Source organism: Balaenoptera acutorostrata, chromosome 4 (genome assembly GCF_949987535.1).
Source record: "Balaenoptera acutorostrata chromosome 4, mBalAcu1.1, whole genome shotgun sequence".
NCBI lineage: Eukaryota > Metazoa > Chordata > Mammalia > Artiodactyla > Balaenopteridae > Balaenoptera > Balaenoptera acutorostrata.
In genome coordinates this window covers 53,286,073-53,303,311 of record NC_080067.1, presented here as the reverse complement: position 1 = coordinate 53,303,311, position 17,239 = coordinate 53,286,073, and the positions used below count along the sequence as shown (strand labels likewise).

Here is a 17,239-nt window from a genome sequence, read left to right as displayed (position 1 = left end):
TACAGTTTATAGGGATTTTAAAGAAAGTGTTCTGGCTCTCCCTTTTTGAGCACTTTTTTTCCAACCTGGATTGTTCTGTTTTAAATTTTGTAGAAGAAAAATGAAAGAAAGACAGGAAATGCAAAGAAGACATAAGTTTCTGCTTTCAGGGACAGACTGCCCTTTTCTGGACCATGTGAACACTTAGAGCATCTCAAGGTTTTCCAAAGCCAAAGAAGGGGTCATGTTATCTTCATTTTATCAGGAAGTTCATTTTCAACATTTCTATATTAATTTTGTGTCAGGTGTTTTATTCTGATGCATTTGCAATAGATTTTTAGTTTCATCTCTCATGCTGACATGTTAGGGATCAAGGGTTTGGAAGATGCATATTTACCCAAAAAATTTACAATATAGGGAAAACACTTACTTCCTAATAGTCATGCAATAAGATTTATTTGATCCCAGTTTTATACGGTTGACTATGTCAAGCAGCAGGTCCATATAGCTGGGAGTCTCAATACAAAGTTTTATCCATTCATGCACAGGTGCTTCCAATTTGGAGAAATGTGAAAAGGACCTGGCCAATAAGCTTCCAGGCTAGTAAGGAAATGGAACAGGAGCATAGCTAACTCTAATTCAATGGAGAGAGGGAGAGAAAGAGAGAGAGGGAAGTAGAGAGAGAGGCTTTAAATCCACCAAAAATATAAATAGCTGTGATTAGACTGGGGCCATCAAATAAAGCATCGTGCAATAAATGGCAATAGACAAAGATGGCAGTTTAGCAAAAGGCACAAAGCTGGAAAGTGCAAAGCATTAAGTAGTGAGTGGTTTAGCTTGCTGGAAATGATACGCTGGTCAAAGAGTTGTGGATAGAAAGAGAAAAGGATTTATGAGGGCCTGATATTAGATGGTTGCCAGTAACTAGATTAGAAGCATAAAGCTTTATGTATCAGGAAATGGGACACTCCTGAAGTTTTCTGAGCAGCAGGGAGACATGATCAGAGTGATGCTTCAGGAAGAGCCTCCACACTCTAACTAGTAATTCTGGGGGAACCACTTCGCTATGTTATAATTCAAGTTTTGCATCCATCTCATAATAGAAACAATATTTGTGTTCTTTCTTCCCACACGCAGGGGCTTCAAAAGAAAATCTGCTCATATCATCGTCCAAGCGATTCACAAAGACCAAGAAAACTCTTTTATTAAAAAATTTATGAGGGAAATTTAAAAAGAGAAAAAGGAAATAAAAATAGTCCATATATTCTGTTTTTATTACTTGGCAGTTTTAGTATCTGCAAACATACCTCCATTTAAAATATAAAGGAAAAAATTTATTAGAGGTATTATTTTTCAAATCATTGACATTTTCTCATGAGAGACTTATATAAAAAACTTACAAGTGTCACTGGCTGTATTTACATATTGTTTAAAAGAAAAAGAAGAGAAAACACAAACAAAAAAGAGGCAGCAAACAGTCAAGCAGTTCCATTAACTACACTTCGTAACTCAAATCCTTTCATTTTTTTTTTCTTCATTGGGAGTAGCTTGCCAGGCCCTAATGATTTATTTAAATGGAGGGATTTTTATAGGCCTAGAATATGAGGATCCTTTTATAAACTTTTACGTCCCATGGATAAACAAGAGACAGCACATCAAGTTTCCCAGGGAACACAAAATCTCCCATTTTAATCACACGTTCAGTTTGAAACCTCAGTGCTTCACAGACATTCTTTGTGCACAACAAATAAATTGGTTTTGCACCCATAGCAATTGTTAACCTTGTTAAAACATTTTGGGGAGAACGTATGTAAAGAGCTCATGACCAACAGTTTACCAGCAGTAAAGGAAAATTCATCACTCTCTTACCAGGGCTCCAAGGAACCACTTACTTTCGTTGCAAGGAATGTCTCCCCAGCCAGCGGGGAACGAGCATCCACTCTTTCCTTCCTGGCACCAGCCCCCATTTACGCAGTCCTCACAGCTCAACGTGCAATCGTGTCCGAAGGTATGATCTAAACAGACCGGAATGCAATACCATCTTAGTGGACCCATACTGTCTACGTCACTGAAAATAAAGTTGAAACCCTTCATGTCCCAAAAAACAAATAAACATGATCCTTGAGCACATTTCCTAAAGAGTCTCAGAAAAAGACAATAGCAAAGAGATACCTTTTAAAATAGAGCTTGGAAGTAGTCCCTAAAGAATATTTAGGATATTTAAGAAAGTAAAAAATGAAAAGAAATTACCATTAATTTCTGAACACAAAAATAATCAATGGTCCTGGCACTTTAGTGTTTTTCCTTCCAGGCTGTTTTATGCAAAGTTTTGTTTTGTTTTTTTCCCAAGTAAGCCTTTTTACTGAGATTTAATATACATGCAGAGAAGTGCACAAAACTCAAGTGTACACTTCATACTTTTTTCTCCCACAGTGTAAACAACCCCATGCAAATGCCTCCCAGATGAAGATATAGATTATTACCAGCACCCCAAAAACTGAAAGGTGACTTGATGATTCTTAATCATTAGCCTTACCAATTAAGCTCTATTCTGATTTATATCACCATGGATTATTTTCCCTTATTTTTGAACTTTATATAAATGGAATTGTAAAGTATGTACTCTTTGGTATCAAGCTTCTTTCATTCTATATAATGTTTATGAGACTCACCCATATTGTGTGTTCACTAGTTTATTTTTTATGGCTATATAGTATTCTATTGTATAAATGTACCATAATGTGTTTATCCATTCTATTCTTGAGGGAAATTACCTTAATCTGAATAAGGATGGAGAGACTTCATCTCAGTTGTTTTTTTAAGGCTCACTCCATTTTAAGATTTGCTCCTGTTTCTAGATGGGGTCTTTCAGATGTCCCAGTTGAAAGCCTGTCATGTTTAGCAAGGCTTCTCCACCTTGGCAGATTCTCAACTCCAACTTCTACCTCTCCAGCACCATGCATGATACTGCTGTAACGGGGCTTAGCTCCTTGCTCTCTTTGCAGCTGTCGGTAGACTTCCTGGCTTCCCTGTCTGCATAGCCCATACATTAGCAAATGGCTCAAGGAGAAAAGTAGCACAGATTGTCCATCTCACTTGTCTGAGCTTCTCTTCTCTCTAGATCTTGGCCACTCAAGTTCTGACTGTCTTGGTAGCCCTGAACTACTTCTATTCTGACTTTGAGTAGCCGAAGTATCAGGAGTCTAATTCAGTAACATTAAAGCATTTCTATCATTATGCAGATGCACTTATTGATATTATTATCATTGACCATAGCGTATAAACACATCTGCTATTTTACTGAATGTCTTCTAAAGAAATCATTAAGCTTTGATGCTCTTAAAATACAAGGAATAGAGGGAGAACAAAAAGAGCAGCTCTGTCTTACAAAGAAAAGAAAAAGAAGCAGCAGACTGGCTGCAAACTGTTACTTTTGAAAGAGGTTATGCTAATTTATTCTGATCAGAAGTGATTTGATGCTTGAGTTCCGTTGCATGGATATATAAGAAAAACTGCTCACATTTGTAAAGATATTTTTTCTTGGTCCACTTGAGCATATTGAACCATTGATTCTCTGCATTTTAAAATTTAGAAAGGGTCTAGATTTTAAGGCTATTTAAGGTAAATTTTAACTATACAAAAACGACTTCTAGTAGAGTTTAAACTGTTAGAACTAAAAGGTCCCAATCCTTTTCTCCATTACGCTAATTCAAAGCTATTTTTCAGCTCCATTTCACTGTATCACATTTTCAATAGCGCCCACCCCCCTGCACCCCCTCGTCCACACATACCTACATAGCAACCTTTTTTTGTGCTAAAGGGAAGAAAGGCAAAAGATGATGAATTTCATAGAGAACTTTGAAGAAGCAATTTTGGTCCCATTTTTCTTGCTAATATCACGTTAAAACACTTGATGGCGTTAAACATTGATAATGAAATTGTCTATGAAAGATTTATGTGAAAAGAGGTGATTTTAATGAGATACATGCTTTTACGCACCAACTCTGTGCAAAGCAGTCAGTTCTCCTCGAATACCTTTCCCCTCTTCCTCCTCATCTTCTTCATCTTCATGGGTGACAGGCAGAGAGGTGGCCACATAATGAAGCAGTTGAGGTGGGCTCTTGAATAGAAGACCTGGAAACTTCACAATGTCTAATTCCTCTTCTTCTTCCTTCAACTCATCATCAGCTAAAGCTCAGACCGCACAGGGAAAGACCTGGATTCCACATGCTGGTTAAAAGAAGGAAAAACTGAGCAAGGGTTGATGGGAAAAATGAGAGAGTCTGAACTATACAGTCAAGGCAGGGGGCAGCTGAAAGGTAAAACTCTTTGAGAAAGCCATTTCAAACTGCCTATTGTAAATGAAGGTGAGAAGCAGCAAGCACAGAGTTGAAACTGCCGCAGAAAGAACAAAAGGAAAAGAAAGATCTCAGTCTGTGAAGAGAGAAAGGGGAGGAGGACAGGTTGAGTTAAAGAATATATGGTCTCCGTGCTCCCAAAGAACAAGACAAGGGTTGAAGTCGGTTAGAAGAGATTCGATAAAACTCTCCACAGCAACTTACAGATGCAAGTTTTTCCATCACTTCCAATTCTGCAGCCTTCCTCACAAGTATACTCATAGGTTCCCACAGAGTTGACACATAGTTGGTCACAGACGATACTGACATCCAGACAGTCATCCACATCTGGGAAAATTTAAACAGTGTCTGCTCTTAGGCATTGAGAGGTAAAATAGACATTATGAACTCATGGGCATATTTGTCACCTTTATTAACCAATAACAATGTATTGCTATATAGAAAGCATAGCCCCAAATTCTTCCTCAAATATATCCTGCCAATTATTTTTCCTTCACTCATTTCCAAGTTTACCATAGTTTACCTACATAGACAAGGTCTTTCTGAGAGCTTGTTCATGAGATTTGAGGAAGAATTTAAAACTTACATGGTCTTAGGCTGTGTACCATTTTGCAGAACGTTCATTCACTCTTGAATTATTCAATATCTATGGTGAAGCCTTTATTCCATGCATAATTCTGTACACAGTTTGTGGAGAATTTGAGAGATGGAAGAATCCTAGGCCTTCATCTCATATGACTTACTGGTGTTATGTCCACGTCTGAGCCCAGACTTTGATCAATGTGTTCAGTATACTAAAAGTTCATTTATGAAGCTGAGTTTCTAGGCCTGGCCTCAGATTGCGGATACCTTTTCCATTTGGATGTGTGTACCCAAGTATGTATATTCACGCCACACAATCATCTCTTGGCTCACTCTGCTTAAGAACAGATGGCACATGAAATTCAATTTTTTTTGGCCCTGTTAATTGGATGGGAGGTGTAAGTGGTAATATGCTCTACTGTGTTTAGAATATATAGATATCATAGTTGTATGTTCTTTGCTGTTATCTATACTGCAAGGCTGGGGAGTTTGGCATCTATATGAAGAAACACAACTATCATCCTCAACAGAATACAAGAATTTATTTCTTTAATCCAAGAAACACTATTTTCTCTGAGGCACTTCTTTGTAAAGTCTTCTTATATAATTTGACTATTATTGAAATAGATAACAATCTTCTAATCTTTTATTTCAAGAAAAGTAAGGTTCAAAAGGTTCTTAATGGTATAAAACAGTGAATTAACTCTACTCACTGAATTCAAACTCTCCTATCATATAAAAATATACCTATCAGCTAGAAGCCATCTGAAAGGTAAGTGAATCAATTTCAACAAATAAGTTAGAAAACTATAAAATGACTCATCTTAAAACTTGCATTAGCTAGATTAATATCAGATATATAAAGGATTCTGATACAGATTTGGACTGTGGCTCATGAACCCGCAATCCTTCTGCTATTGCCCTTAAATTAGAAGGACACTCAGTAATCACCTCTGATTCCAGTCAAGCTTGCCACAAGCAATTCCTGTGGCAGTGTGCTATGGCTTGCTGGAATCTCTCACTTGCCTATATATATTAAATTAGGTAAAAGGGATTATGGGTCGATGACTATTATTATTATAATAATAGCTACTTTTAGTTGAGTGATTTCTCGATGTCAATCACAGTAGTAGGCACTTTACATTTATTACTTTTCTTAATTTCCCCAGTAATTCCATTATTGTCTTCACTTTACTGATGAGGATTTGAGGCTCAGAAGACTGAATGTCACCCAAGTTCATATAATAGAACGTGGTCGAGCCACAGAGAGATCCAAGTCTCTTTAGTGTCAAAGCCTTCCCTTTCCCACCCTAACCCTCTATCTCAGATATTCCCCCTCCATTGATTGCCTCATCACATCAGGGATTTCACATTAGAGCTCAGGAATTCACCATCACATCCACAAGCATCAGAACTGATCCTAAAGCCTTCCTGACAACTGCATTCACAGCCTCCTAAATAGTTGATGCAGAGCTGGGCCCAGCAGTCTTCTCCACTCTCACATTCATCAAGGTCTAAAGGGGGAAAGGACATTTCTGTTACTTAAGGGCAGCAATTTAACTGACCTGTGAAGGTGCCGATAAGCTTCGCTTCGAAATTAAAACTGCTTTACTAATCATTTTCTATTTCTCAGGTTACAAAGTACAGACACTGAAGAGACTATAACACAAAACAAATGAGGCCGCATTTGGGTTTACGTTTCTGACATGCTTCTATGCCTGGTATTTATTTGAAAAGCATGTAAGTAATCTCCAAATGCATTTATAAGCACAGGGTAAGAGATCTCTGCTATTTCTCCAGTTTAAATAGCAATCTAACTGAACAAACAGAGAACTTGAAGAACGACAACAAAAAAACAGCTTGAGAAGAAGAGCCCAAAAATTCCATTTAGTGGACATTTAATAGCTGCAAAGAGGAGGCAGTCTTAGGCCCCTATGTGATTGTTCTTCTGGAACTTCAGATGAAAGAACGTTCCCAAGCAAAAAGAAGTCACGTGACTGGGAAGAGAAGTGGATAAAGGCAATTTAGAGAGAGGGCAGACAATCATTTTAAATATTATGTGTTAAATTACAGAATATTTCAGGGCATTTGCTTGAACTTTTCGATGATGCTTTGACTGGGATGAGTTTTTATTATAATTGGTGACACTATTACCCTGGAATGTCCTATCAGATAAACAGCTTTCTAAATGATGATCTTTAAGTCTCCTTCAGCACTGTTATTCTAGAATTCTACAATCTGGCATGTGTCTTCCTTTATTTGCCTTGCAGAAAATAAAAATGCACCAGAAGATGTCAAATTGAAACCTTTCAGCCAAAGGCTAATCGATTTGTCCTGAGTTTTGAGGGGATCATTTATAATATAATTGGCTAAAGGGTAGCAACAGACTCTTTACCCACTGCTTTCACCAGGCTAGACACCTGGGAATTGTGTGGTCAGGGTTTTTGGCTATAGGTCCTTAGTTCAATTCTACCCCCTTTGTTGAACTGTTAAGTTGGGTGGCCTGTCAGTGCTGAGTTTACAAAATCCCATTGCTCCATAACTACATGAGCGGCCCCAGATATAAAAGGTCAGTGTCTCAATTAACCTTGGAAAGGGTACCAATGTAAGAAAATGCAGACAAGAGAAAGGAAGGAAAGAAAATGCAATCAATCAGCTAAGGTTAAGGGTCACCATAAAATATCCAAATGAAGGTCATTTGGACACAAAATATTCTTTCTCCTGCAAAATGTCACAAGCAGTGCTACTCACAAAACTCTAGATGATATTTTTTTCCTTTCTTATATTAAAACTTCATTTATCCTTTGTATTACGTAGCATGAATATAGAGGACAAAAAAAAAAACTTTAAAAAATTCAGTTTCATTTTATCTAAAACATTATCTTTTATGTTTTTTGGATTTTCTTATTTCAAGATTTTTTAAAAAGTCTTCTCAGATATCACCAGAGCCTCTAAACATATACGTCTCATGATTCCCTGTTCTCAACCAGTAAGGAGCACAATTGCATCACATAACTGGAAAAATGAATTCCTCGATCTATCATTTTATGACCCATTTTGGATTCTTCTTCTATTATCATTCCTCTGGGGTTATTTCCTGTCTCATGTACAGAACTCACCTGAAACCCCATTCTTCCTTTCTTAAAATGCCCTGTCCCTTCAACCCTTGTATCACCTGTTTTCCTAAATTTCTTGATTCCTTTTCAGATCTTATTTGGTAATATCTTTGCTTGCTAATTTTTTATTTTTTATTTTTCTTCCTCTCTGATGATCATATTTTTCCTATTTACATTGGCCAATACACCAAATATTGCAGCATCACAGAGAAATTCACCTGTATTTAAAAATTTAGCCCTAATCAAAACTACAGCATTAATTGCAGTCAGGTGAAACAATTAAACATTTCAACTATGACTTCAGAAAAGCATCAAAAGTAAACCTTGAAAAAACTTGACCTTCTGTATCTGCCCCCCACACATAGTCACTGAATAAAGCTCCAAAGATTAGAATAAAATTATTTTTCTGATAACTACCAATTGTTAAATTTAGTGAACTTACCGCTGGTCAGACACTTGTATTTTGTATAGTTGTCTTTCAAATTGTGTTAACACATCTCTAGGTTTTAGCCCTAATAAATTTTTGCATTTGGGCAAGACTGACCATTTGCAGACTAGAACACATTTATATGTAAAAGGAAAGTTGTGTAAAAGGAAAGTTATGTAAAAGGAAAGTTGATCTTAAAATACACTAAAAAGAAAATTGTTTAATTTCCCTCATGCATGAATGTTTTACAAAGCATCCATGGCCTTAATCTGTTCTCAGGCAAATAAGCAGAGTATGTATATGCACACTCCAAACAAATCATTGCCTTTACTCTAGTGAATATTTGGTCTTTAGGAATGAGTGTTATTTATTGTTGGAAAATGAAATAAACTTGAGCCGTAAACAAAACAATGTTGTCATGTTGACTGCTGAAATGTCATAAATATGCAATTTTCTACATTTTGACCCTGGCAGATGCTATTTTTTTCTGGCTGTAAATAAGAACTTTACTGAATTGTACTTTTCAAAGAATAAGGAAAGATACCAAATTATAAGTTGCAAACAAAAGGTTTAGCAAAATTCCAGTTTCCCTTACCCAACAGTCAAAAAAAGAAGGTAGGAAGGAAAGAAGGGAGGGAGGGAGGGAGCGAGGGAGCAAAGAAGAAAGGAAGCCCTTTATTTTTTCCAGAGATACAAATGTTAGCAAGGTAGAAAATTATAAGCATAATTTTCATTACAAAAAAGAAGCAAGGCAAGCAACTGGTTTCATTAAGTTAATCATCATAGACACTGAGAAAAATGCAGAAGGTGATGTTCGATCAAGAAATAACAAGTAATGACATTGTTTTGGTTAAATAATTTATGAAACCAGAATACTTCAAAATCCCTTGAAGTTCACTCTGTCACATTAGTACCAAACTAAAAAATCCCAATGACTTAGGCTTTTGAAATTCACCTCTCCTCTTTTGGTACTTCAATTTGCCTCAAACCATACTGTAGCATGAAAAGGTCAAAGATTTTTTTTAGTACTCACATCATAATTTTTAAGAAAGGTGATATAAAGTATCACAAAAGAAAACAAGCAAATATGGTGTCATAATTCTCGAATGATGGCAAATTGTTTCAGGGGCTTGTAGTTGCTCTCAGACCCAGAGCACATAGTAATTTAGTTTGATGTTCACTCTCCCTATTTTTAGTAGATATTCCTTTTTCTCAGAAGTTCTAGATTAAACATTTCATTATGAAGCAAGGCTGGGGTGGAATTTATTCTTCTCATTGTCTCAAATGATATAAGTTCTAATAATACATTGAAAAAGTTATCCATTAAAAATAGTTTTTAGCTGGGATTTCCAAAGAGTAACATCTTTTAAAGTTTTCTTTTGGAATGTAGCTACTTGCCATGTCAAAGGTGAACATGCATCCAAATTATCACCAAGTTGAAAACCAATGAACATGATTGCTTCTGCTTGTGGTGGAGAGAATTAGCATGCGTGGTGGCATTTTTGTTTGAATTATAAATTACATTAAATGGTTAAATAGGCCTTAGAATATTTTCCAGAAATAAAACTGTTAAGTCCATATATATTGCTAATAAGTTTTAAATCTCCTTTAACTTCAAAGTAAATATCTAAACACAATGATGTCTTCTGTCAATTAGTATTTCTTTTACATTTATCCAGTAGCCAAAGACACTGTTCATTTTACTTCTTGCAGTTTGAGAGATGTGGCTATATTAGAGCACTAAGTATTAGAGAAGAAAGGGCTAAATGAATCCAGGGCAACCTCTGAAGGAAGATGGCATTTACCATACATTACCTATGCATGTTTTCTCATCTGAATCAAGCCGGTGTCCATGGTTACAGGAGCAACAGGGCCCACCAACTGCATGTTCACAGTGACAGGAACAACCACCATTATTCTTTTCACAGCTATTGACAATTTCCAATTCAATCCCTTTCCAAAACAAGCAAAAGAGAATTATTAGCATAATAACAGAGAAATCTGAATACATGGCAACAATGGGTACACTCTCTCTGTTGGGAGATGACAAACTTTATTGGAAATCTGTCAACACTCTAAGCATATAGAAGTAAAAGTCTGAGGACTATTAAGCATTGTAAATATCTACACCATATCAAAATGCTAATAAACCTATAAATAATGTCAAATTGACAGAGTGTGGCAGAAAGGTAATGAGTCCACCAGTGGTTATTAAACGTATCTTAAAGGACACTTACGTCTGGGAATTTTCAGTATTTTCAGAATGTAAAAAATATGTGTATTGAATCAATGATCAGAAAGCAAATACAGCTGACATATCTGTTCTCAAACTAATGGTATGTTAATATCTGCTCTTTTTTTAGGCTGTGAGTACATGAAAATACTGTTAAAAATGGCTTTGGAACAAAACTATGAACAAAAACCCAATGAATTAGCTGATTATATGTAACTGGTATCATGTTCGTATGCTAATCAGCTTTGATGTATACAAGAGTCACTTATTACATAAACATTCTCTTCCTTTGAGCACTAATTTGCTGATCGTGGTACATGCCGCTACTTTGGGGCACTTTGGGGGGCATCCAGCTCAGTGTACAGATGCCAATTTTCCTGAGCACACAGGTATTATAACCAATCATTTTCTAAGTGAGAAAATGAAAAATAAAAGAATGCTTTGCATCATTGTTAAAAATATGGAATTAGATACTCTGCTATTTTCCCCATTGGCCTCTACTGTTCTTCATTTGTGTTGCTTGGACACACCTGAAATGAGAGCGACTACATTGGTTCATTTCCTTCCATCCTTAACTCCTGAATCCTTTGAAAGAAGAAAGATGGGAAAGAACAGGACAAGGGCACTTAGGATTGTGGTATTCCTTGAGAGCCTATATCACCATTCAAACTGCCAAGGTATCTGCTATGTTCCTGTATGGTTACATGTACAGAAATCATGCTCCCTGGTCCCAGCTTCCAGTCTACGCTAGGCAGCAGCCATGTGTCCCAGGGCACCCAGGGCACGTCCCTGTCATTGTGCTCATTCCTCTGTGCCTTCGTCATCTTGTATTACCCAGCTCCTAACAGATGTTCAAAAATTGGTTTTGAGAGTAGAGAATGGACTTGAGGACACAGGGAGGGGGAAGGGTAAACTGGGACGAAGTGAGAGAGTGGCATGGACATATAGACACTACCAAATGTAAAATGGATAGCTAGTGGGAAGCAGCCGCATAGCACAGGGAGATCAGCTCAGTGCTTTGTGACCACCTAGAGGGGTGGGATAGGGAGGGTGGGAGGGAGACGCGAGAAGGAGGGGATATGGGGATATATGTATATGTATAGCCAATTCACTTTGTTATAAAGCAGAAACTAACACACCATTGTAAAGCAATTATACTCCAATAAAGATGTTAAACAAAAAGAGTGCTAAAATTTTTTTTAAAAATAGGTTTTGAATGATTGAATAAACAAAAAAAGATTATGCTAATCAATTTATTGTTGAAAATAAGAATGCCTTTGGGTTTAGAAACAGCTAGTTTAGGACTGAGCAAAATAAGAGAGCTAAAGGAAAGGCTGAAATAATTAAGGGAACTGATATTTTTCACAATATGTTAGCATATACTCTGTAGGGAGACATATTTCAAATTTTGGCTCCTATTCTTGTTTCCCTGTGATCAATGCAGCTGTAAGACTGCCAGAGGTACTTTACATATAAATGACATTACTGTAACCTCATAAAGAGCTAAACTATACGGGACTCAGACATGCGCATACGTATCTAGAACTGGCCACTAGAAGTAAGCTGAGAGTCTGCGTTCTTGATACAGATGAAACTGTTTAACTATCATACCTAAAAATATGTTTTAAAAAAACTTTAAAACCTGATCCCTGTGGTTTCTCATAGATAGCAAAAAATCATTATTTACTCAGTATATTAAATATGCATTAAATACATATGGAACTTAGGTTCACTATATACTGCTTGGTAGTTTGGGAACAGTTTTATTTAACCATGCTAGATCTGGAATTTTCTAATTTCTAATCACAAGATAGTGATAGTTCATTCATAGCACACTTTGAGGATTTGATGTTTATGCTATACAGTATTTTGAGAGCCTCTGAGAAGAAATGATATAAATACAAAATATTGTTGTCCTAGGAAAAAGTTAAAACAATATTTGCCTAAAATATACTGTTACATGAAGAACACATAATTCATTGTTTTTTTCTTTTTTTAAATTTATTTATTTATTTATTTATGGCTGTGTTGGGTCTTTGTTGCTGTGCACGGGCTTTCTCTAGTTGCAGCGAGCCGGGACTGCTCTTTGCTGCAGTGCATGGGCCTTCTCAACGCCGTGACTTCTCTTGTTGTGGAGCATGGGCTCCAGGCACGTGGGCTTCAGTAGTTGTGGCATGCGGGCTCACTAGTTGTGGCACGCGGGCTCACTAGTTGTGGCATGCAGGCTCACTGTTTGTGGCTTGTGGGCTCTAGAGTGCAGGCTCAGCAGTTGTGGCACACTGGCTCAGTTGCTCTGCAGCATGTGGGATCTTCCTGGAGCGGGTCTCAAACCCATGTCCCCTGCATTGGCAGGCAGATTCCTAACCACTGAGCCACCAGGGAAGTCACTCATTGTTAAACATTACCATGTTCTGAAAACATTTACCCCACCTACAAGTTTTAAAACACTCAAAATACCAGTTTCCACCAAGAAAGTTTTGTATGTCAGTAAATATTGAGGTCTTGTGAGAGCTACACAAAGAACTCAGCCAAATATTCACATGAGGGAAATAAATGTAAAAATACACTTCTACCAAATGTATTCAACTCTAGGGCAAATTTGCTTTCCCAAGTAACTTTCACAGAAAGCCTATACCTCATGACTCATTAGCAATAAAGGCCCCCTCTTTCATGATAACTGAGAACTCACCAGTCAGATTGCAAGGGATTTTATTTCAGGCATCTGTAAAATGTACTCATCTCCTAAACCTCTGGCCACATTAAAAAGCCAAATATTAATAAGAAAGAAAAACCCATCCACATTTCTCTCTGCCTGAAAGGACTCCTCAGGGCACTGAGAGAAAGACTCACCTCAAAAGAAGTTATATCCTAATTAGTAGTTAATTCTTCTCTCCCATGTTATTTAGTTTGCTCTTTAAAAGACAAATATCACTGCAGCAAAACTGCCCTGTCTTTAAGCAGTAGAAATATATCAACAGACCTTAAGGCTACACTGGCAACCCAGGCACTAAAGAATTAGAGTTTTATGCAGTGGAGGAGAAGGAAAAATTTAGTGACCTTAAGAATGTCTCTTCGGGGCTTCCCTGGTGGCGCAGTGGTTGAGAATCTGCCTGCCAATGCAGGGGACACGGGTTCGAGCCCTGGTCTGGGAGGATCCCACATGCCGCGGAGCAACTAAGCCCGTGAGCCACAACTACTGAGCCTGCGCGTCTGGAGCCTGTGCTCTGCAACAAGAGAGGCCGCGATAGTGAGAAGCCCGCACGCCGCGATGAAGAGTGGCCCCCGCTTGCCGCAACTGGAGAAAGCCCTCGCACAGAAATGAAGACCCAACACAGCCATAAATAAATAAATAAATAAATAAATAAATAAATAAATAATAATAAAAAAAAAGAATGTCCCTTCATGAGAGAGCTTAGGTAAAAACACTACATAATTTATTCTGTTTATCATTATCCTTATTCTTCTTCCTTAATTAAAACTGATCAAGAGACATATGATGTATACAAACACATAACAAAGTTAAAAGGATAGTATATTTGGAGCCTAAAGACCCTAGTTCAAGTCCCAGTTCTGTCACTTACTCATTTGCATAATTGCATTTTTGACTTCCGCCCGGAAAGGATGGTTTACTAAGATGTGGAGAGCTGGGAAGGGCATCTTTGGAACTGAGATCGGAAATCAGACATGGTCTTACAATCTAGAGCCGCTCCTTGTGTTGCTGGTTCCTTCACCCCTGCTAGTTCCTTTTCCCTGAGTTTTACACTGGAATTATTAGTGTTCAATAAATATTGCACAGCAGAGGTGGTGAAGGAAGACAGACTCTTCACAAAGGAGAGCCATGGGTCCAAGAGAGCCCGAGTCAGAAGACCTGAGACTTAGTCCTTGTGGTCTACACTGTGGATCATGATGCCGACCATTGTCTGTTGACTCTGGGCCCCTGTTTTGTCAAATTAAAATGAGGGGGTTGGCCTTCGAAGCTCTCACTCCCACCCTACCCCAGTGGAAAACATTCTCAGGAGCTTCCACTTTGGCAAGACATTCAGTGTAGTTCTTTTGTTTATTACTCTTGCTTAATACTTGTAAAATGCCACACATTTTCTGGGCTGCGATTATTGCCACTTACTGTAACACTGTTTTCCATCAGCTCCCAGCTCAAAACCAGGGTGGCAGGCACAAGTGAAAGATTCCACTGTGTTCACACAGCGATGGCTGCAGGGAGCAAGCCCTTCAGCACACTCGTTTACATCTGCAGAAAGAGATACACAGGAGCTGTGTCTTCAGAGCTGGAATTAAGGTTTATTTGTAAACTATAGAAATGAACTAAAGCATCCCCTGCCTCTCAACCCCCAACATCAAACATAACAGTAAAATTCCACATAGGCTCCATATTTGCAAATAAACCAACTGCGAATGACATGAACTCTACTGTAGGTCTTATGTTCTCAAACACTTCTTTCTACCTATTAGAACCTACTAGTATCTATTAATTTGAAGGAAGAGAAAACAAACAAAAAATAGACCTTTTCTATCCTCTAATAATACAAGCAGAAGTCATTGTAATTTGTCTTCATGAATATATATCAAATTCTTAACCAAAAATGGTATCTCTCTGATTTAAGACAGTACAAGTGGCCATACACAAGGCAGATTTGGAGTCTTCATATGTAGCAATCCATGGTGTGTATTGTACATATGATTGTCACAGGGCAATGCCATTTAAACACTGGTGCCCTCTCTCTCTCCTGACACTGACGGCCAAGTCTATTCAGTATAACATCATTTTGTGGCCCATGTAGTTTCTGCAGCTCCCCCCACCCTTTAAACGGATAGGTCTCACCATTATTTTCCCAAATAGCAGCTCCTCCTTGTACAGTCCTGCATGTCACCCCCCACCAGGACTCTTAAGAGAAATACTCATTTTTCTAAGGTATTTATAAAACCCTACATAGGCAGTAACTTTGGGGACAGACTTTTTAGGAATAATGTACCAGATATTATTAAAATAAAAATTTGAAAAAGATATTGTATAGATAAGTATGGATATATGTATATATCTATATATGTATACATCTGTCAATTTTCCACAAATTTTAATAAGATCCTATTCTGTGCCAGAAACTCAGCAAGGTAGGTGCTATGCACACAGAGGACCAAAGCAGAAATGTTCTCTGTCAGAAAAGTACGTTAACATAATCCACAGAAAATTTTATCTTGGTTTTGGCTTAAAGAAAAAAAAAAACTAACTTCACACTAATTTTTATGTCTAATTCTTTTTCAATTTCTTAAAGTGTTTATCAGTCCCATAAGTCAGGAAACATTTTGTATTTTCTTAATTAATGCAAATAAACTGTTCCTCATTTCATGGAAATGCTGTGATAAAAATGAAGGATTCTGTGATTTCTCAGAAGTTATTAAAACAAAGACAGTCCCACAGGAATGACTTCATTTATCAGTTCTGGTCACGAAGTAATTTATCACTTTCATCTTTGAATTGAAGTATGTCTGTTTTGCTATTTCTAGGAAACAGAAATATGTAACCTTGTAGTTATAGAGTTTCTATCTTTTTGGTTTTAATTATTCCTAACTTCTGAGAGCACTCATTTGCACATACTTGCTTTTCAAAGGTTATCCCCACCTTCTGTAGCCTATAATCAAAAACTCCCTGTGAGGTTATGGAAGGTTTTGAAATATTAATTCTGGAATTCACTTCAGAATGAAAAACAGAAAACAAAAAGAATTAATTCTGAAACTACACCAGATCATTTTTTGTAACTAAAAATTTCACTGAGTTTTTACAGTTTCATAAAAATACCTTTCAGAATGATCAAATAAGAATATAAATGTTCTTTTTTAAGCATAAATGAAAACACCTTTCTCCTAGCTGTTCTGACTATTCAAAACTGAATTACCACAGAATTTCAAACAATTACCCAATTAATCTATCAGCTTCAACTTCCAACCTGCACAGGCCTTTTTGTATGCAGACAGCTGGTACCCTGGGTGACAGGCACTCCTGGCCACGCCATGCTCACTCTGACAGATGTGAGCACATCCATTTCCACCCATGCAGGGGTCCATCGCTAAAAGCAATTAAGCAGTGATAGTTTTCAATTCATTAACTTTAGAAAGATGTACAGAGCAGAAGTGTGGAGAAAGGTAAAAGAGAACTGGGACAGGAGGATTTCTTACATAAAGATGGTAAGGCCTCTGGAAAGTCTTTCCCACTTTCAGATGACGCTAATCCAACAAAATGTTTCCCATTTTGTGATCTGAACTCCAAAATCTGAACAAATCCAAACATGGTTCAAGGTCAAAGAACTGGCTAATTTTACTCTTCTCAAAAGTCCATCTGCTGTGCTCTTGTGCCCAAAGTTAAATAGAGTCAGCAGGAACTCCTCCACACACCTTTGCAGTTTTTCTCCTTCTCTCCCCACCTTTTCTACTCCTTTGAGCAGCAATTATCCTCAGATAAACCTTTCACCTCCTCTAGATCTCCTCTGCCTTTGGATAAGCAACCGTGGTGCCAAGAAAAGGCCAACTGGAG

The 17,239-nt window shown here is 37.4% G+C and overlaps 1 protein-coding gene across 1 annotated transcript in view; it reads right to left on the bottom strand.

Moving 5' to 3' along the window:
* The window catches only part of LOC103012971 (EGF-like and EMI domain-containing protein 1), an 86,341-nt gene extending 69,345 nt beyond the window's left edge, over positions 1 to 16,996 (bottom strand). The window contains exons 1-9 of the mRNA XM_057544917.1: positions 16,885 to 16,996; positions 16,656 to 16,775; positions 14,819 to 14,941; positions 10,278 to 10,415; positions 6,311 to 6,433; positions 4,542 to 4,664; positions 3,979 to 4,167; positions 2,925 to 3,012; positions 1,872 to 2,047 (exon numbers count right to left, since the gene is read on the bottom strand). Coding sequence (XP_057400900.1) covers positions 1,872 to 2,047; positions 2,925 to 3,012; positions 3,979 to 4,167; positions 4,542 to 4,664; positions 6,311 to 6,433; positions 10,278 to 10,415; positions 14,819 to 14,941; positions 16,656 to 16,775; positions 16,885 to 16,996 — 1,192 coding nt within the window. The remainder of the gene's footprint in view (positions 1 to 1,871; positions 2,048 to 2,924; positions 3,013 to 3,978; positions 4,168 to 4,541; positions 4,665 to 6,310; positions 6,434 to 10,277; positions 10,416 to 14,818; positions 14,942 to 16,655; positions 16,776 to 16,884) is intronic.
* Between the last annotated feature and the right edge of the window lie 243 nt (positions 16,997 to 17,239).